The 21,165-nt window shown below is 35.9% G+C and overlaps 1 protein-coding gene across 1 annotated transcript; it reads left to right on the forward strand.

The window, feature by feature from the left end:
• The first annotated feature begins 434 nt into the window (after positions 1 to 434).
• On the forward strand, positions 435 to 19,869 carry hdlbpb (high density lipoprotein binding protein b). The gene is made up of 28 exons (XM_051914912.1): positions 435 to 520; positions 1,555 to 1,634; positions 2,708 to 2,806; positions 4,015 to 4,163; positions 4,326 to 4,541; positions 6,384 to 6,590; positions 6,665 to 6,880; positions 7,412 to 7,618; positions 7,723 to 7,830; positions 9,032 to 9,136; positions 9,360 to 9,438; positions 10,271 to 10,410; positions 10,515 to 10,619; positions 10,741 to 10,854; positions 11,306 to 11,392; positions 12,600 to 12,731; positions 12,835 to 13,053; positions 13,162 to 13,383; positions 13,461 to 13,679; positions 13,918 to 14,056; positions 14,163 to 14,278; positions 14,591 to 14,695; positions 15,242 to 15,376; positions 15,486 to 15,629; positions 15,814 to 15,993; positions 17,766 to 17,882; positions 17,989 to 18,138; positions 18,228 to 19,869. Exons 3-28 carry the CDS (start codon positions 2,731 to 2,733, stop codon positions 18,318 to 18,320), a joined length of 3,780 nt encoding a protein of 1,259 aa, XP_051770872.1. The 5' UTR covers positions 435 to 520; positions 1,555 to 1,634; positions 2,708 to 2,730; the 3' UTR covers positions 18,321 to 19,869.
• The last annotated feature ends 1,296 nt before the right edge of the window (positions 19,870 to 21,165 follow it).

The following is a 21,165-nucleotide window of genomic DNA, read 5'->3' on the forward strand; positions in this document are numbered from 1 at the left end:
TGCAAAACCTACTATTTTTCTTAGCAAACCCTGCAAATTCAAAATAATTTATGCCCACAGTTTAAATAGTTTTGCTCCACAATCTAATCACATATTTGACTGATTTGTTCTTCTGAACTAGAGGAATGAAGGGAAAGAAAAATTGAAAGAAAGAAAACCTTAAATCAAATATGCAAAAATAAGTACATATATTCTTTTTGTCCAAATATACACCACAGATAGGACCATTTCTTTCATTCTACAATGATAAACCAGAAAATAGTCTTCGTGAAAGCTCAAAAAAATTATTGTACACCAATACTTTACATTTTAAGAATGTTTTAATAAAATAATTATCTGCTTGCATGATTTAACATTTATTACCACATATGAACAATTAACAAATAAATAAACAAAAACAACATTTGAATCTTAAAAATGATCATTCATGAATCAAAGATTCGATTCAGTTGGAGAGTCGATTCTCATCAGCAGTGTTTACTGTCAGCAGACCAGCGGCTAGGCTTTTCCGTCTGATAAGGTGATCAGTTGTTTTTGTTTCCGTAGACATGCTACTTATCGCACCGTTTTATTGACGGAATGAACATATCCGCGTTTTCTGCAATCAGATTATCGTATTTAAAAGGAAGATAGACAGTATCTCTGTAGCTAACGAGCTGTTACATGTAGCAGATTAGCTGGCCAGCTAAATTCAGATATTCTGAATATATATTCTGCAAACTAGAATATTTACTGCTAAGACAACCACCACGATACAGAATGCATCTCTCCCACACTTTGATATTTGAGGTTTTAACAGCTGTTTTTTACTGGCAATTGCGCTACATGTCAGGGAGATTTGTTAGCCTGCTCCTGTATTTGTTTACACAGATCTGCTGCTCTCCACCGAGCTTGCAGATGAAATGGATCATGCATGGAGCATGCTATACGCATTTTATACAGTATGTTAATAGACAGGAGGAGAGTACTGTAATTGCATATGTTGTTGTTTGTTGTAATATTGAGCATGCAGGTTATGTAAAAACATTTGCAAGTGCCTTGCACAGTTAAAAGATGATCACATGTGAAAACCTTTGTATATAAGGGTTTTTTCCTCTACTCACACTTATTATCATCGCAAAAGTAGACGAAATTACACTCTGCAAATAGATCTTCACAGTATTAGACCATAACGAATGGCAGATGTCTGCCTAATAGCCCATATCTCTATTATATGACATGTATTATTCTACTACATGGGTAATTTGCCTCTCACTGAGTGTTAGATGGGTATGTATAAAATCTGTCAATCCCATGTGTGTGTCTGTATTTTTGCTGTCACTACAGTAAGCACAAACACCTACACACCAATTAGACACCTAGTCACCTGAGAGTGAAGTGAAGACTATCCTTAGCACCACATCTAGATATTGCCTCCCACAGGACAGACCACTGTGACTCGGCCCCCCTCCCTGGTCAACCTCAGAGGGCCTTGCCATGAGATGCTGTTTTTTATGCTGTGTATGTAAACACAAGGCTGGTTACAATCTCTCTTTGTTAACCTCACCCACACAGGGCTGAACGAACAGACTGACACTGAAGAGTTCTCAGTAGCATCCACCTGGACGGACTTTCTGGTTTTCGACCCTTTGCAGGTGGGTGAAAATGTTCTGTCTTTTGCGTTATTGTGGTATTAAGGCGTATATGAAAGCAAAAAAGCTACCAAGAATGTTGCACACACTTACAAAATTTAATACAACTTGTTTTTAATGCATGTGTGCAGTTTATAAGCTGCAAAAAAATTTCTGAGAACTGTTTACTAAAAATGTGACTTTAAGTGCAAAATATCATATCATTTTTATAGTCACATCTTTCTCCTTAGCAATTCTACTTGTTTTAAATCAGGCGCTTTCAGACTGGGCTCTAAGGGACCCCCCAGATTGCTAGGGGGTCCATGGAAAAGTTTAGCGAAAAATGTAAAAGTAAAAAATAAATAAATAAAATTTGATTAATGTAAATACATAAAAATTAATCAAAATAAGTAAATAAGTATGAAAAATAAGTATGAGAATATTTAATCATTTAGAAAAAATAGAAAATAGAATAATTAGAAAAAAAATAGAATATAATATGTAAATAAATTAGTAAATAAATAACCAAATATTTTTCAAATAATATATATATATATATATATATATATATATATAATTATTGTTTTTTTAATTATTATTATAATGATTTAATTTAACATTTTTTGCATTTTAAATTGTTTTTTATACAATAAACTATATAGATGCCTTTTAAATTTTAGGATGGTGATTCCTGATACAAGGCTGATCCTATGTGGGGGTCCATGGCATTTTAAAGATTGAAAAACTTCTATTTTACAGCGATCAATAATCATTATGTTAGTCAAAGTCACACAAGGCTTTTCGTCAGATTTCACAGCTGCAGCGTCTTTAATTGGAGAGCTCAGGTGGGGAGAGATGCTGTTGGGCTCAGGGAGATGCAGGTGTGTGTCGAGGCCCTGCTGGGCTGCTGAAACCGCAGAGAATACAGAGCTCAGCATGCACTTTATCACTCAAATAAAAGTAGTCCGTTACTGCTATGTTCTTTTAGTCAGTTTTGTTTAAGGCTGTGTGTTTGGACTAGATGTTCTCTGCTGTTATATTTTTGTTTTTCTGTATTTCTTTCCACATGTCCCTCCTCTTCCTCCTGGTCTCTGCAGGATAGCGGATCAGGTCTTGAAACATGAGCTCTGTGGCAGTGTTGACTCAGGAGAGTTTTGCGGAGCACCGCAGTGGCTTGAAGGACTTTGAGATCACGGGTATGACGACTGTAGCAAAATTAGGGGTGAAACTATTTTTTTGTACCACAATTTATCTCATGTGTAATGGCAGGATATATAAAGAGGGCTGCAACAACTAATCGATAAAACCATTAATAATCAACAAAAATTTATTGATTATCTTTATGTAGTGTCATACCGTTATTATCAAAATAATGTGATTCAAAAATTGTTGTATACATTTTACATTTTCTTTTTTGTTTCACTTTATTTTAAGGTGTCCTTGTTATACTGTAATTGTATATTTAAGTACTGAGTAATATTAATTAACAACATTTACTTACTATAGAGTTAGGTTTAGGAATACAGTACCTGAAAGAAGTCTCTTATGCTCACAATGGCTGCATTTATTTAATCAAAAATACTGTAAAATTTTATTACAAATTAAAATAACTGTTTTCTATTTGAATATATTTTAAAATGTAATTTGTTCCTGTAATGGCCAAGCTTAATTTTTTATCATCATTACAGTCTTCAGTGTCACATGATCCCTCAGAAATCATTCTAAAATGCGGATCTGCTGCTCAAGTAACATTTCTTATTATCAGTGTACACAAACAGTTGTGCTGCTTAATATTTTTGTGGAAAAGTGTGATACTTCTTTTAGGATTTGTATGAATAGAAAGCATTAATTTGCATTTATTAAATGTATTTATTAAAGCATTTATTAAATAGATTTTCTTAGATTTTCTCTAAATGTCTTCACTGTTACTTTTGATCAATTTAATGCATCCTTGGTGAATAAAAGTATTAATTTCTCTATTTTTATTTAATCTTAAATGTTTCTTGAGCTGCAATTCAGCATATTTGAAGCATCATGTGACACTGAAGACTGGAGTAATGATGTTGAAAATTAATCTTTGTCATCATAGGAATAAACTACATTTTTAAATGTATTAAAAATAGAAAACAATTATTTTATATTGTAATAATATTTCACAGTATTATTGTTTTTACTGTATTTTTGATTAAATAAATGCAGCATTGGTGAGCATAAGAGACTTCTTTCAAAAACATTAAGAAATTGAAATGTTTCCAAACATTTGACAGGTACTGTAGGGTTGGTTTAGGGTTAGTTACATGTAATCATGCCTAATTTACTGTTAGTACCTACTACAGTAAGTACATATGTAACAAGGACACTGTAAAATAAAGTGTTACCTTCTTTTCTTATTGTCTGTTATTAGGTAGTGTGCCAGAGGATGAAGCATATATACCCACCTATCTGGAGGCCTTTCCACCTTTGCCCGACAAGGGCAGTCCAGGTGAGAAGACGGGTGAGCCGGCAGGTGCCTGGAGCAAAATCCGACCCATCAAAGCCTCTGTCATCACTCAGGTAACTATAATTACTCCACAGATGTGTACAATGTGAGTAAGCTGCAAGAGATCTGGAAAAATATTCTTCTTGTCAAGCCACAATGTCTTGTGTGTGGCAGTTTCTTGTGTTATTTGAGAGCCTACCACACTTTTTCTCCTTTCACACTCTTTGCACCTTCAGGTGTTCCATGTCCCTCTGGAGGAGCGGCGGTATAAAGACAACAGTCAGTTTGGTGAGGGTGAGGAGGCGAAAGTGTGCCTGGATATAATGCAAAAGACCGGAGCACATATCGAACTCTCGCTTGCCAAGGACCAAGGCCTCTCCATCATGGTGACTGGAAAATTGGACTCAGTCATGAAAGCGAGGAAGGAGATTGTGGCCCGACTGCAGACGCAGGTGCTTGTTTGATTCTTGTTTTTCTTATAGACCTTATGCGCCAGAGAAATAAGCAAGCAGCTAAGGGTGCTCCAACTGATTGTTATCGGCCGATAGTAGCTTTATATAGTTTGATCAGTGGTCTCTATAAAGGCTGATCGGAAGAGCCAATCAGATGACACAAAACTTGCAAGATCATTTTTCTAAGCGCAACTAAAATTGCTTCACTACATTAACCGGTTTGGCAGTTCTACCAGGTGTCTGAAAAGGACAATAAATTTGCAACGTCTTTGCGGAGAGCGGAGACATTGCAATGACATCAGCCCTGCAGCAATGACAGCGAGAAGCTAGAGCTGTGATGTTTTAGTGCATTACTTTCCATTACAGTGGTGTGCTTGGCTTTCATTCTTCCCTAAAAGCCCAAACTTAAAGGGTTAGTTCACCCAAAAATTAAAATTCTGTCACACCCATAAGACCTTCGTTCATCTTCGGAGCACAAATTAAGATATTTTTGATGAAATCCGAGAGATATCTGACTCCTCAATAGACAGCAATTTAACCACCATTTTCAAAGTCCAGAAAGGTGCTTAAAAACATTGTTAAAATAGTCAACATGACTACAGTGGTTAAACCTTCATTTTATGAAGCGATGAGAATAATTTTTGTGCGCAAAAATAAAACAAAAATAAACAAAAGACAAAGAGAAAATCACTCATTGCTCTTTAGTAGATTTAGTAGGATTAATCTATATTTAATTTATACAGCGAAAACTATGCAGTGTTGTTTTACATTTGATTACTTTCTGGTTGATAAAAATTTCTGCTTTTTTTTTTTATAATTTTACAGAAATGCTATATCTAATCACCTCTAAGAGAGGGAATGGAATATGTTGCACATGTTGCTTGCCTATGAATAGTTCCTGATACTTTCTCGTCTCTTATCTTTTTATATACTTAAAATACATTGTTATTAAGAGTAGTATTATTTATTTCGGTGATCAGTATTGGCGATCGTATCGGCCAATACCGTTTCCAGTAATCGGTGATTGGCCCCAAAAATCCTGATTGGAGCACCCTTATGCGCAGCCATCTTTAGAATTTTGTGTTTGAACTTCTGTTTTTGCGCTAGCTCTGTATATTTCTATGGCATCGCTGTCGAAGAGTAATTAGATGAAGTGGATTTACTTATTGTAGAGTTAGCGAAAGTTATCTTGAGCATTGTAACGTTTTAAGCGGATGACATAATAAATGTCACGAGACCGGGAAGATTTTAAAGCAAATGGTTCATTCATAAATCTGTAAGATCTTACCTTTATACTGTGGAAATATGAACCGGAAGACAACGAGCACAGAGCTGAAAAGGGGCGGGGATACATAAGATCTATTAAACCTATTTTGCTGTTGTAAAAATGGTAGGTTACACTTTATTTTACAGTGCCGTAGTTACATTGTAATTACTCAAATAAGTACTGAGTACTAATAATTAACTACATGTACTTACTATAGAGTTACGGTTAGGGTTTGGTTTAGGGTTAGTTACTTGTAATTATGCATAATTTACTGTTATTACTATAGTAAGTACATGAAGTAACGTGTAACTACGGCACTGTAAAATAAAGTGTTACCAAATGGTATTTTAAAGAGAGAGTTTTGATTCATATGGATTTATTTTATGATCTCTTAATGAATGTTTTGAACTCTCATATTTTTGGGTGAATAGACTTTCAATGGAGGGACAGAAATCTCTCAGATTTTTCGAAGATTAATGAAAATCTTACGGGTTTGGAATGACGTGAGAGTGAGCAATTGATGACAGAATTTTCATTTTTTGGGTGAACTAATCCTTTTATACTAAACTTCTCAGGCCTCAGCGACTGTGCTTATTCCGAAAGAACATCATCGGTTTGTAATCGGGAAGAATGGGGAGAAGTTGCAGGAGCTGGAGCTGAAAACAGCCACCAAGATCGCCATCCCCCGCTCTGACGATCCCAACGGCAACATCCGCATCACCGGCACCAAGGAGGGCATTGAGAAAGCTCGCCATGAAATCCAGCTCATCTCTGCAGAGCAGGTAATTAGATGAGATAAGATAAGGTTTTATATTTCCTTCCATTAGCCTAATTATGTCCTCACTGTCTGCTTTAGGATAAGCGTGCCGTGGAACGCTTGTCTTTTGAGAAAGCTTTTCATCCATTCATCTCGGGTGCATATAATCGACTCGTTCAAGAGCTGAGTCAAGAGACTGGAGCTCGTATTAGCATCCCGCCACCCAGCGTACCCAAAGATGAGATTGTCATTACCGGCGAGAAGGAAGCAGTTGCCATGGCAATTGCCCGCATCCGGGCCATTTACGAAGAGAAGGTGATTTAATTACGGTACCATTTAAAAGTTTGGGGACGGTAGTTGTAAATGGTTGTTTTTTTGTTTGTTTTTTTACTTTCTATTCATTAAAGAATCCTGAAAAAAAATTTAGCAATGTGTTCACAAAAATATTAAGCAGCACAACTTTATTCAACATTGATATTAATATGAAATGTTTCTTGAGCACCAAATCAGCATAAAAGAATGATTTCTAAAGGATCATGTGACTCTGAAGACTGGAATAATGATGCTGAAAATTCAGCTTTGCCATCACAGAAATATTTTAAAATATATTCAAATAGAAAAGAGTTACTTTAAATTGTAATAATATTTCACAAAATTACTGTTTTTACTCAATTTTTGATCAAATAAGTGCAGTCTTGGTGAGACTTATTTTTAAAAAAACATTTAAAAATCTTACCAACCCCAAACTTTTAAATTATATTGTATTTTAATGACATTATTTTGTGTACACATGCAAATATGCATCTGGTGACATTTCCTGACCACCTTCTTAATATTTACAAGCAGAAACGAAAAACGACCACAATCTCAGTGGAGGTGAAGAAGTCACAACATAAGTACATAGTAGGCCCGAAAGGCAACACCCTGCAGGAGATCCTGGAGAACACTGGGGTGTCTGTGGAGATGCCTCCTCTGGACTCCGCATCGGAGACCATCATCCTCAGAGGGGAACCGGATAAGCTGGGTCCGGCTCTAACGCAAGTGTACGCCAAGGTCAGATGTATTAAAGATTTGTGTAGATCCACAATTTTTGGCCTTATTTTTAATAGAATGCATGCCAAAAGCAGCTTTTCACATGGCACTTGTGTGTTCTGCAGGCTAAAAGTGTGATAGTGGTGGAGGTAATTGCTCCGGCCTGGCTCCATCGATTCATCATTGGCAAGAAAGGACAGAACATCGGTCGCATTACACAGCAGCTGCCTAAGGTATTAAAAAGCGATCTGATTTAAAATAGTTTGCAAGAGCACAAGTATAAACACAACGAGACTGCAAAAGTGGACAAGTTAATTAGCCATGATGACATTTAAAGGGATAGTTCACCCAAAATTTGATGTTTATCTGCTTACCCCCAGGGCATCCAAGATGTAGGTGACTTTGTTTTTTCAGTAGAACACAAATGATGATTTTTAACTCCAAACGTTGCGGTCTGTCAGTCGTATAATGCATGGCAATGGGAAAACCATCTATAAGAGTAAAAAAAAACATGCACAGACAAATCCAAATTAAACCCTGCGGCTCGTGACGACACGTTGATGTCCTAAGACACAAAACGATCGGTTTGTGCGAGAAACCGAACAGTATTTATATCATTTTTTACCTCTAATACACCACTATGTCCAACTGCCTTGAGCATCCGGTGTGTGAGGTCTGAAAACGCACTCTGATGCTGGAAGTGATCTCTCGCGCTTATACTTCAATGAGTGCGTCCGGTGTCAGAGTGCGTTTTCAGACCTCACACACCAGATGCTCAAGGCAGTTGGACATAGTGGTGTATTAGAGGTAAAAAATTATATGAATACTGATCGGTTTCTCGTACAAACCGATCGTTTCGTGTCTTAGGACATCAATGTGTCGTCACGAGCCGCAGGGTTTAATTTGGATTTGTCTGTGCATGTTTTTTTTTACTCTTATAGATGGAGTTCCCATTGACATGCATTATACGACTGACAGACTGCAACGGTTGGAGTTAAAAATCATCATTTGTGTTCTACTGAAGAAACAAAGTCACCTACATCTTGGATGCCCTAGGGGTAAGCAGATAAACATCAAATTTTCATTTTTGGGTGAACTATCCCTTTAATGTCACCGACAACCTCTGTAGTCCTACATGTTAGCAACTGCCTTTTTCAAGACACATAAAAGCTAAAAAATCACAAGTGGGTATTCCTAATGTATTTTATTTCATAGAATAAAATGTAAAAATATGTTGAGCTTGTGCTAGCTACAGATCTTTTTTCAGGCAATTAAGCAAAAGAAAAAAAGTTTTAGGACTTATTCCTGCAGCACTGTATTCCTTAATGTCTAAATCCTTGAATAATGAATAATAATATATGCTATCACATAAAAAGCATTAATATTAAAACCCTTAAGCATAAAGGTGATTATGTGACTGTTTGTCATCACTAGGTTCATATAGAGTTTACTGATGGAGACGAACGTATAAGTCTGGAGGGACCGACGGAGGAGGTAGAACAAGCCCAGGCTCAGATACAGGAGATCATCAAAGACCTGGTCAGAGAATACTTGATTACCTTATTATCAGTTTTTTTTTTTTTGTTAAAATGAAGATAGAAATGTGATTAAAAACTAAATTAAAAAATGTCAGGGGAATTTTGGTTGCCAAATCATTTCACATATGCTATTAGGGTTTCTTCTTCAGCTTTAGACCGGATTTGTGGAATATAAACATGCTGTTTAAGTATAGTCCTTAAGTATTTTATTTTCCGTCATTCAGATGGCGAGAATGGACTATGCAGAGATTAACATCGACCAACGTTTCCATAGACATCTCATTGGCAAAAACGGAGCCAACAGTAAGTTTAGACCCTTTTTGAAATGTTTATTCTGAAACTGCTGTCATGTTTAAGATAAAAATAAAAAATAAAGCTCAAGGCACAGCTATAAAAAGTAATATTTGAATAGTCAAATTGTGGTTTTATACGTTATTTGATTACAAGCAGCACACAGTGTCAAAATAAACAGTTGCCAATGTACTTCTTTCTCAATATACAAATATCTAGTTCAGTCATGAAACTCTAGAAGGTGCAGACTGATAGGTCCTTTACATGCAGTCTGCAAGCAATCACATGATTACTGCATGGCACAAGCTAATTGGTCTCTGCTGATCCTGCAGCCAATATTCAAATAGTCTGGTTCAGTGTTTGTTGTAGGCTAATCCTGCAGCATGCTATTTTGCTCTGAAACCCTCCACCTCCCCCAGCTCCACCTGCCTAGGTCTGCTACATGATTTATATATGTCTATTCATGCAGCAGCAGCATAGTGTGTGTGTGTGTGTGTGTGTGTGTGTCTATAGGCAGTAGCAAGACTCGAATCCGCGACCTTCGGGTCACAAGTCTGACTCTCTAACCATTAGGCCGCAACTGCCTATTAACATGCCCATTAACATGCAAAAACACTCATTAACATGCAAAAACTCTTCCGAGAGTTGTCATGATTGAATTTTTTTTTTCCATGTGTCTTCATGACCACAGAACCTGGGAAAAATAATTGATGGTGTTGCACATTTGATCTGATTGTTACCTTTGAGTTATCCATAACATATTTGTGCCAGTAAAGTTTTGATCAGTCAACAGAGAAGATGAATGAATGAGTAGTTAATTGAATTATTTGGTACTTTTCCCTAGTAAATCGGATAAAGGAGCAGTATAAGGTATCAGTGAGGATTCCTCAGGACTCTGAGCGCTGCGGGCTGGTTCGTATCGAGGGCGATCCTCAGGGAGTACAGCTCGCTCGCAAGGAACTGATGGACATGGCCCAGCGTATGGTGAGATGTACTATATGGAAGCACAAAAGCACTCTATATATGACATTGTGAACCCATATGCATGATTTAAGATTTGTAATTTTCTAGCGTTTTTGGTGCTCTAGGAAAATGAACGCACAAAAGACCTGATCATAGAGCAGAAGTTTCACCGCACCATAATTGGGCAGAAAGGAGAGAAGATCAAAGAAGTGCGGGACAAGTTCCCTGAGGTGCTCCCAGATTCATTTTGTAAAACAGACAGCCATATAGTTTTTTTTTTTTTTTTTTTTTTTTTTGTAGGATTAAATGCTAGATGATTTTATACAGATGCTTTTGGTTTCATTTCTGCAGGTCATTATCATCTTTCCAGACCAGCAACAAAAAAGTGACATAGTGCAGCTCCGAGGGCCTAAAAACGAAGTGGAGAAATGTGCAAAGTTTCTGCAGAAACTCATCGCTGAGCTGGTACAAGTGTAATTTCCTCTTGCTTCCTTCCTGCTCTCGAATAACATTTGCTTAGTGACTAATACAAGTTCACAAATACAGCTGCTAATACGTGCTCAGGCAGCTGTGGAATTATCATTACATATATCATGCTAACAGATGACAAATTAGTTTTCATTTTCTATTTCCTGAAGTGCTACTGTAGTCTGTTTTGAAGGTATATTGTTTACAGTCGAGAAGTTGTTAAAGGGTTAGTTCACCCAAATATGAAATTTGTCATTTTTTACTCACCCTCATGTCGTTACACATCTGTAAGACATTCGTTCATCTTCAGAACACAAATTAAGATATTTTTTTGATGAAATCCAAGAGTTTTTTTTTTTTTTTTTATCCCCCATAGAAAACAACGTAGCAACTTTAAGTCTTTGAATTTTCTTATGTCTAATTATCTGTTTGTTCATCTTGTTATTAGGTTGAGAGCAGCTTCTCAATTTCTGTACCCATCCACAAGCAGTTCCACAAAAACATCATTGGCAAAGGAGGTGCCAACATTAAAAAGGTGAAGAAACAGCCATTTTATTAAGTTTTGTAAAGATCACTTTTTAATACTTTAACAGAATTAATAATCCTTTAAAGGGATAGTTCAAACAAAATTGAATATTCTGTCATTTAATCATACTCATGTTGTTCCAGAACTGTATTATTTTCTTACTTCTGTGGGGAAAAAAATATTTTGAATAGGACATTTTGAAGAAACTTACACACAACGACAGTTCATTGCAATGTTATTGGTTACACTTTACAATAAGGTCTCATTTAACATTAATTAATGTATTAACTAACAATGAGTAATAGATTTGTTACAGTATTTATTCATCTTTTTTAATGTTAGTTAAAAAAAGTCATGTTAGTTCACAGTACATTAACTAATTAACAAATACAGCTTTTGATTTTAATAATGTATTAGTAAATGCTAAAATTAAAACTAACAAAGATTAATAAATGCTGTAGAAGTATTGTTCATTCTTAGTTCTTACTAAAGCAGTTAACAAATAAAACTATTGTAAAGTGTTACCATGTTATTTTAGTATTATTTATTATAATACTACAATAACATTATAATACCTAAATTATATATATATATATATATATATAATTTGTATATTATATTAATTATAATATTCTATATTATATTCATATTAAATAATAGTCTATAATTTGTAATAATTTATTATGTTTTTAGTATTATTTATTATAATATTCATGCATATTTCATATTTAATATTAAAATATTTTTTGTTTTTATTATATTTTATTCATATTAATTTATTTTAGTATTTTTGTTGTGTTTTGTCATTTTGTATTAGTTTTATTTCTTTATAGCTTTCATTTATTTTTCAGTTTTAATTTTAGTACTTAAACGTATTTATTTCTGTTTCTAATGTTGTAATTTTCAACATTTCTAAGTTTTTTTTTATGTCTAAACTTCTAAAAATCTTCTAAAAATCTATAGTCTAATATTTATATATTTAATCTTTATTGCAGTTACTAATTACTATTTTAATAGTTTTAGTTTTAGTTAAAAATAACACCGGTTCATAGTGAGAAAAATATATTTTTTTAAAAAGCAATGTGAAAGTTCTGTGGGAAAAACAATAACATTCAGATTAAATAATTAAAAAAAATTTTTTTGAGTGAACTTGATATTTAAACATACTAATGTTTTTTTAATGAGAGAGATTATGTTGCTGTGTAAATCTATATAGATACGTGAGGAGACCAACACCAAGATTGATCTCCCAACGGAAAACAGCAACTCTGAGATGATTGTGATCACAGGGAAGAAGATCAGCTGTGAAGCCGCACGAGATCGGATCATCGCCATTCAAAAAGAGCTGGTGAGAGAAACATAAAGCTAGAGAATGTGTTAGAGGTGTAATTCCCAGTACTCTTAGTTTTCCTTCTCTCTCACATCCTCGCTTAATCTTTCAATTGTCCCAGGCCAACCTGAAGGAGGCTGAGGTTTCCATCCCAGCCAAGCTGCATAACTCTTTGATTGGATCCAAGGGCAGTCTAGTGCGCTCCGTAATGGAAGAGTGTGGGGGTGTTCATATCCACTTCCCTGCGGAGGGTTCAGGGTTGGACAAGGTCACCATCCGAGGTCCTGCAGAGGAGGTGGAGAGAGCCAGGAAACAACTGCTGCAACTAGCGGAGGAGAAGGTGAGTAATGGAATAAAGATGTACAACAGAAAAACAAAAAACACTGGAAACGCTGTTATATTTCCAGTCATTCAGTCCATGTGAGACATTTGTCTTTTGTCCCACTAGCAAGTCAACAACTTTTCAGTGGAGCTTCAAGCCAAACCAGAGTACCACAAGTTCCTTATAGGCAGAGGAGGAGCTAATATCCGGCGCGTACGGGATCGAACTGGAGCACGGATCATCTTCCCATCACCAGATGAGCCAGAACAAGAGCACATTACCATCATGGGTAAAGAGGAGGCTGTATGGCTCGCCCAGAGAGAGCTGGAGACTCTCATCAAAAATCTGGTATGACAGAAGAGAAAGTTGTGTATTTAGTGTTTCTCTATATGCACTTCCTTCAGTTTATCTGTCCTTCCCCTCAGGATGATGTGATAGAGGACAGTATGGTCGTGGAGCCCCGGCATCACCGTCACTTCGTCTGTCGAAGAGGGCAGGTGTTGAGAGAGTTGGCGGAGGAATATGGCGGCGTAGCAGTTAGCTTCCCTCGGACGGGAACACACAGTGACAGTGTCACTCTCAAAGGACCCAGAGAATGTGTAGATGCTGCTAAGAAACGCATTCAGGAGATCGTTCGAGATTTGGTGAGTTTTTGGACTGTTAAAATTTATATATACTACTGTTCAAAAGTTTGGGGTAAGATTTCTTCAAAAAATCAGCCTTGGTGAGCATAAGAGACTTCTTTCAAAAACATTAAAGAATCTTGCTGACCCCGAACCTTTGAGCGGTAGTGTATGTAGCCTGCTTATGAAGGAAATCTCAGGGAAGAAACACTAACACATTCCACTCATTGACCTTCATTATCTGCTTGTGTGTCGTCAGGAGTCACAGGTGAGTGTGGAAGTGTCGATTCCTCAGCGGTACCACAGAGCCATCATGGGACCCAAAGGCTGCAGAATACAACAAATTACACGGGAACATGAAGTCCAGATCAAATTTCCAGACAGAGATGAGTCTGCAGGTCTCTTCCTAACTCTCTCAAATTAGTTCAGATACTTTGTCATTGTATTTATTGATGATGACAGTGTTTATGAGCTGTAATTTTTTGTTTTATTTGTGGCTGGCAGCTCAGGAACCTGCACCTCAGGAGAATGGGGATACTGACCTCATCCCTCGGAAATGCGATATCATCACTGTGACGGGTCGGGCCGAAAAGTGCGAGTTGGCGCGTGCAGCTTTACTCGTAAGGAATGCTGGAATTTCAGCTCTCTTTTGTCCTTTTGTGGATTTAGTTTTGATCCTCTCTATCCCGCCTTTTGGGGCAGTTGTGGCCTAATGGTTAGAATGTATGACTTGTAACCTGAAGGTAGTGTGTTCGAGTCTCAGTACCCACAACTGAGGTGCCCTTGAGCAAGGCACCTAACCCCCAATCACTCCCCAGGTGCCGCAGCAAAAATCGCTGCCCGCTGCTCCGGGTGTGTGTTAATGGTGTGTGTGTGTGTTTATTACTCACTTTATTACTCACCTTTTCCTTCCTCTTCTTTTTACACACAAGGCTTTAGTTCCTGTGACGATTGATGTTGAAGTTTCCTATGACCTTCATCGATACATCATAGGACAGAAAGGAATTGGAATAAGGAAAATGATGGAGGACTATGAGGTAGAGACATATTAAATGGTACTTTATGTACACTACTGTTCAAAAGTTTGGGGTCGGTTTGGAGGTTTGATGTTTTTGAAAGAAGTCTTCAATGCTTGCCAAGCCTGCATTGATTTGATCAAAAACTTTTTACAGTTTAAAATAACTTAAAATAACTGTATTTTAAAATGTCATTTATTCCTGTCATTTTCGGTAGCCATTACTCCAGTCTACGTTGTCACATGGTCCTTCACAAATCAATCTGATACGATGAATTTATAAATCCAGGCATAAATCGGAACCAGTCATGTGTTTGGAGAAAAAAAATGCCTGGTTCCAAATTATGGCCGGTCGAACAGGATAGTTCAGCCTAAAATGAAAATCCTGTCATCAGTTACATCACCCTCATTTCATTCCAAACATGTATGGCTTTATTTTCTTCTGTGGAACACAAAAGGAGATGTTTAGAATAATGTCGAAGTTGCACTTTTCAGCTGTCCCCTTTGTGTTGAATGAAAGAAAGTCAAAATGACGAGTGAATGTGCTTGGTTGTACTGTGTTGTATAGGTGAACATTTGGGTTCCTCAGCCTGAACAACAGTCAGATGTCATAAAGATCACAGGACAGGTGGACAGTGTGGAACGGGCCAAACAGGGGCTGCTGGAGAGAGTCCAGGAGCTGAAGGCAGAGCAGGAAGATCGGGTACAACATCTGACATATAATGACAACATAATTTCCACATACAACCTGAGACTTACTTCATGAAATAAAGTATATATTCATTTATTGTTTAATAAATGTCTGTTTGTAGGCTTTACGGAGCTATAAGGTGACGCTCTCTGTAGAGCCCAAATTTCACCCCAAAATTATTGGCCGTAAAGGAGCCGTCATCTCTCAAATACGCAAAGACTATGATGTCAATGTGCAGTTCCCTGACAAAGGTGATGAGCAACAGGTATGTGTGAACAAAGAATGCATTTTAAAAGCAGCATTTCCTCATTCTTTAACCCAGACTGGTTCTTCCCTAGTTGTTTTAGAATTCTTCAGCTTTTTCTGTAATCATACCTTTCATACCTGTCATTCTGTTTCTGTCTCTCTTCCTGTCAGTCTTTCTTCACGCATCTTTGTCTCCCTTCTAGGATGTAATCGTGATCTCGGGTTATGAGAGGAATGCTAATGAGGCCAGGGCAGCTATAGAGCAACTTGTGGCAGCGCTGCAGGAAATGGTGAGTGAGGACATCCGGCTGGACCGGCGGGTTCACGCACGCATCATCGGAGCCCGTGGCAAGGCTATTCGGAAGCTCATGGAGGAGTTCAAAGTAAGTAACAGTTTGTGTATTCATCAATAGTAACAACTATATAACATCCAAACTTGAGTTCCTACGCAGTTTGGAAAAGTCTGGAAAAGTATGGAATTTGATTTTAGTACTTTCCAGGTCTGGAAAAGTGTGGAAAAAAGAAAACAGAGTATGGAAAAATATTTCCCCTATTCAGTTTTCTGAAATGTAAAATTAAGAATTTCTAAAAATAAATTCATCATACAAGCAGAGTGATTTCATGACAAAAGTTTAGTGATCGCTTAGTGATTGTCACACGACTGAATGAATTCAAGGTGCGCATTTTCATTGCACAAAACTGTTTGTTTTTACCATAAGCCAGTCTCTTTTGAACTTCACTAAACAAATGTGTATGTGCCACTCGAACCAGCAACAGATAAAGGAGCAAACAACCATCTAAATCAGACTGTACTTTGCTGTTTGGTGACAAACATCAAACCACGATTCCAGTATCAAACTGATGTGTCAGAGGTGAATATGTGCAGGTTATAAATAGGGCTGCAACAAAATATTATTTTGATAATCGATTATTCTAACAATTATTAGAATGATTAATCGACTAATCGCCGATTATTTCACTGGTTAATCAGTATGTTTGATCAATTATTACATTACAATTGCTCTACAGCGCCCCACTGGTCAAACTGCGTTTTTGCAGGCCCTAAAAATAGGTCATATGAGTTCAAACGACTATTAGACAACAAAAAAATTTGTCGTCAATTTTTTTATTGTTGACGTTGTCGATAATGTCAATTAACAATTTCAGCCCAAGTTATATTTAGGTTTCTTCTCATCATGTAAGCACATGCTATCACTTTGAGAAAACCAATGGAAAAATTCCTGAGAAACTATTTACAGATGATTGTTCTATATACCAAATATAATGCTATCAACCATTAATGTTAAATAGGGTTCAAAAAATCTACAGAGAGGTTTGGAAATTTGAGTCTGGAAAAGTATGGAATTTTGAAATTGAAAATGTGTAGGAACCCTGGTACATAGTTATAATATTTAACATAATAATATTAAAAAGGATAATAATAATTGTAAAATTTAATTAACATTACTTTATTAAAAATTACTTAATGTTATTATTATTGAGGATGATAATATTTTTAATAATACTGATTTATTAAAAATATTATCATCCTCAATAATAATTATTATTAACTATTATTTTTATTATTAAACTAATAATAATCAAAACATTTTATTATTTAAACACATCATCAATTGATAATAATAATAATTTAATTATTTTTAATATTATTTATAATAATTATAATTATTAATATTAAAATTAATAATTCTAAAAAAATAGTATTTATTAGATATTATTATTATTATTATTATTATTATTATTATTATATAATTTAAAAATATATATATATTTAATAAGAACTGTTTATTTACTAGTGACAGAACTATAACACCTAAACTTTGGTCATCATATTTATCATAATAATAATTAAAAAGTATAATAATAATAATATTTATAATAATAACAACAATAATATTTATTATAATAATTGTTGTTCTTGTTGTTTTTATTGTTATTTTTATTTAACTATTATTATTAAATAATTAATAAATAAATATAAAAATAAGAATAATTCAGAAAAAATATAATTATTTTATTAAAATGTATAAATATTAAATAAAAAATAAATAAACATTGAAAATGAATAATTCAGCCAAATAATTGCTATATATTTGCTTCAGAGAAGCCTTAATAGTTATCTTCTTTATTCCAGGTTGATATACGGTTTCCTCAGCCAGGTTCTGAGGACCCGAACAAGGTTACTGTCACAGGACTGCCAGAGAATGTTGACAATGCCATTGACCATCTGCTTAACCTGGAAGAAGAATATGTGAGTTGGCAATCCATTGCAAATGCTTCTTTCTAGACGACAGATAGATTCCATTTCTTTTGTTTTCCTTTCTCTTACATTCACACTCACTCATCTTTCCTCCTAGATGTTGAGTGTCACAGAGACCGAGACTATGGCAGCTTATATGAAGCCTCCTTCAAAGACGATGGGGACAGGAGGAAATGACGAGGATAACAAAGCCTTGGCTAAAGGCTTTGTTGTGCGGGACGCCCCCTGGAATGCACAAGGGAACAAGGTCATTTCTAAAAGAATAACTTTACCGCTGTGTATTACAAAGCTTAACTGCCCTCATAATCATTCCCTTTTCCTCTTTGTGACATCCAGGCACCAGACATGAGCAGTGCTGAAGAGTTCCCTACATTTGGATCTGGAATAGCACCGAAACAGGCATCTGCATGGGGACCCAAAAAGTGCTAAACAAATGGATTTGTTGTGACTCCAGATCTTAAGAACAAGAACATTCCATATTATTTGCTCTTGTCTTTCTCCTGGTGCATTTAGTGACTTTACAGGAGTTACATCTGTCCTCTCCCTCCTTTGCCTGAATAGTTCCTTAGCATTGGTGGATAGATGTTATTCAACACTCTTCAACTGCCCACAGGTGGTCACGCGTCAGTTCCTGTTGTCTTTTTTAAAGGAAATCACAGAAACGGAACCTAAAGTAGCAGTTAGCGTCATTATCCACCTGTTGTTTTGAATCGGACAACAAATGGCTAGGCATTGGAGAACGAGGCAGATGTTTTGTTTTTTGTTTAATTTCTTTGACTGTTTATTGCAAGAGAACCCCTAGTTCACTGTGTATTAGTTCTTTTTTAAGTCCTTGGTGGTTTTTACTGGTTTTTATCTGTGTGTGTGTGTGTGTGTGTGTGTGTGTGTGTGTGTGTGTGTGTGTGTGATCCATCTGAATGCACTCATTCTGCTCACGAGTTTTCACTCTATACTGTAAGAGACATGAAAGCTGATCAATACCGATCTCTTTTTGATATTTATTTCTGTATTTATTAGTGTATTTATATGTCTGTTATTTATTGATTTTGTTCAGTGACTGATTATTCAAACTGATGAGTGTGGATGGTTTTGAAGCATAAAACAGTTTTAGGAATTATTTTGCACTATGCTTGGTTTCTTTTGCTTCAGGAAATTATTTGTGTGTGCATGTGTGTGTGCACTAGTCGTAGCTTTTCACAAGATCTATGTGTGTGTGTGTGTGATTTTCTTTTGAATCTCAAAATTTTGTCATTCAATTTGCTGTTTATATATAAAGAATTTTTCATTTTATCTTTGCTTTTAACTGAAGTGTAGGAAATGAAAAGATTTGTGTGATTTCATTTTTTGTTCAATTTCAATTTCAATTTGTTCAATTTCATTTTTTAACATAAAGTAAATAACTTATTAACACAAATGACAAAAACACGCTCTTGCAGATTGCTGGTTCTCAATTTGCATTTACTTTTAATTTTTTTAATGTTAAAATAATTTCACCTTACCATTCATAAGTGGCTCTGTGGTGCTATCAGAACATTTCAAAACATTGCTCTGTTTGTTGGAGCATCACAACCAGCGTGATACACTGACTCAACCAATGGCATTCTGTTTGGCTGACTAATAGCAGAGGGGGAAGTGTTTCATGAAACCTATTTGTCATTATTTTTTGCAATTCCATTTGGTGTTGCTAGTGGTGCAGAAGCTACACACTTCACCTTTAAATTCTGATGTCTTTTGACTTTAATGAGGGTCATTCCCTGTCCTGCTTGTTGAGTCTTGTGAGTCGTGGTGTGAATGTATGCTTGTGTATATGGTTGAGTGAAGAACCATCTACAACCAACCGAAGATAGAAACACTATCGGCCTTAAGTTATTGCCATAGGATATTTTTACCAAGATTTGATGACATTGGTATGCAATACTGCAATAACATGTCAGTGACAGAACTTTCCTACTCCAAATAAAAATAAAGTAGAATTGCATTTTTGCTGTTCTTTATTTTTCAAAAACTGACAATTTCACCAAACTCTAAACATGTAGAGTGAGAATATGACATTTGTTTATGACTAAAGAAAAACACAATATAGATACATTAGTTCAAATATTAAAATCTTAGTAATACTTCAAATTGATGAGTAAATCTTACAAGACCTTTTAGGTCATATATATATATATATATATACACATGACATTTACATTTATACCTTTACATGAAGGCTGATGAGGTAAAAGAGAGTTAGCAGAACGGAGAGAGCATGATGGAGTATAAGGACTGTGCCTTATATGTTAAAATTAGAATTTTAAAATCAATTCTAGCATTAATGGGAAGCCAGTGCAACTGTGAAAGCACCGGTGTAATGAGTTCCCGAGGAGAAGTACGAGTAAGCACATGAGTGGCAGAATTTTGAATATACTGTAGCCTGCTTAGAGATTTAGCTGGAAGGCCAGAGAACAAGGCATTACAATAATCTAACCTAAGGCATGTATAAGCCTTACAGTGTCAGCAAAAGTGAGAAAAGGTCTGAGTAGAGCAAAGATGGTAAAAAGCCGTTTTAGAGATGTTTTATGTGTGCCTCAAATGTTAACTGTGGATCAAAAATAACTCCAAGATTGAAAATGAAAATCTGAGTATCATCTGCATAACAGTGATACCCAAGACTGTTTCCTAATAATCTGCCCAAGTGGATACATGTATATGTTAAATAAAATTGGGCCCAACACTGAACCCTGAGGAACTCCCTGTCGAACAGGCACGGTTTCAGATTTGTGATTACCCAAGCTAACAAACTGGGCACGATTGGTTAAATAAACTGAAACCAACTGAATACTGTTCCAGAAAGACGCAGCCAATTATGCAGCCCGTCCAGCAGAACAGAATGGCAAATGTTGTCAAAAGCAGCACTGAGGTCTAACAAGACCAAGATTCTGCATGCACTACAATCAGCTGCAATAAGAAGATCATTTACCACCCCTAAAGCTGTCACAGTACTATACCCTTTTCTGAAACCAGACTGAAAAGGTTCAAAAAGACTGTTCAGTGCTAGGTGATTATTTAACTGAGTAGCCACAACACGCTCTAGAACTTTAGCCAAAAATGGAAGGTTAGAAATAGGCCTATAGTTGGAAAACATCAGTCAGAAACATCACAACCAGGATTCATAGGTACTGGTGTAATGGCAGCTATTTTTAATTCTGGAGGAACAATTCCAGAACTCAATGATAAGTTCACATATGAGGGCAGATTGATACACGACAGTTCTTAATAACTGAGCAAGGAA

Source organism: Ctenopharyngodon idella, chromosome 12 (assembly GCF_019924925.1).
Source record: "Ctenopharyngodon idella isolate HZGC_01 chromosome 12, HZGC01, whole genome shotgun sequence".
NCBI lineage: Eukaryota > Metazoa > Chordata > Actinopteri > Cypriniformes > Xenocyprididae > Ctenopharyngodon > Ctenopharyngodon idella.

Bases quoted from the DNA above. Each gene is read 5' to 3' on its own strand.
- hdlbpb (XM_051914912.1), top strand. From the start codon at position 2,731: ATGAGCTCTGTGGCAGTGTTGACTCAGGAGAGTTTTGCGGAGCACCGC. The intron at 6,881-7,411 runs GTGATTTAATTA...ATTTACAAGCAG, and splicing joins GGGCCATTTACGAAGAGAAG to AAACGAAAAACGACCACAAT. The intron at 13,680-13,917 runs GTGAGTTTTTGG...GTGTGTCGTCAG, and splicing joins AGGAGATCGTTCGAGATTTG to GAGTCACAGGTGAGTGTGGA.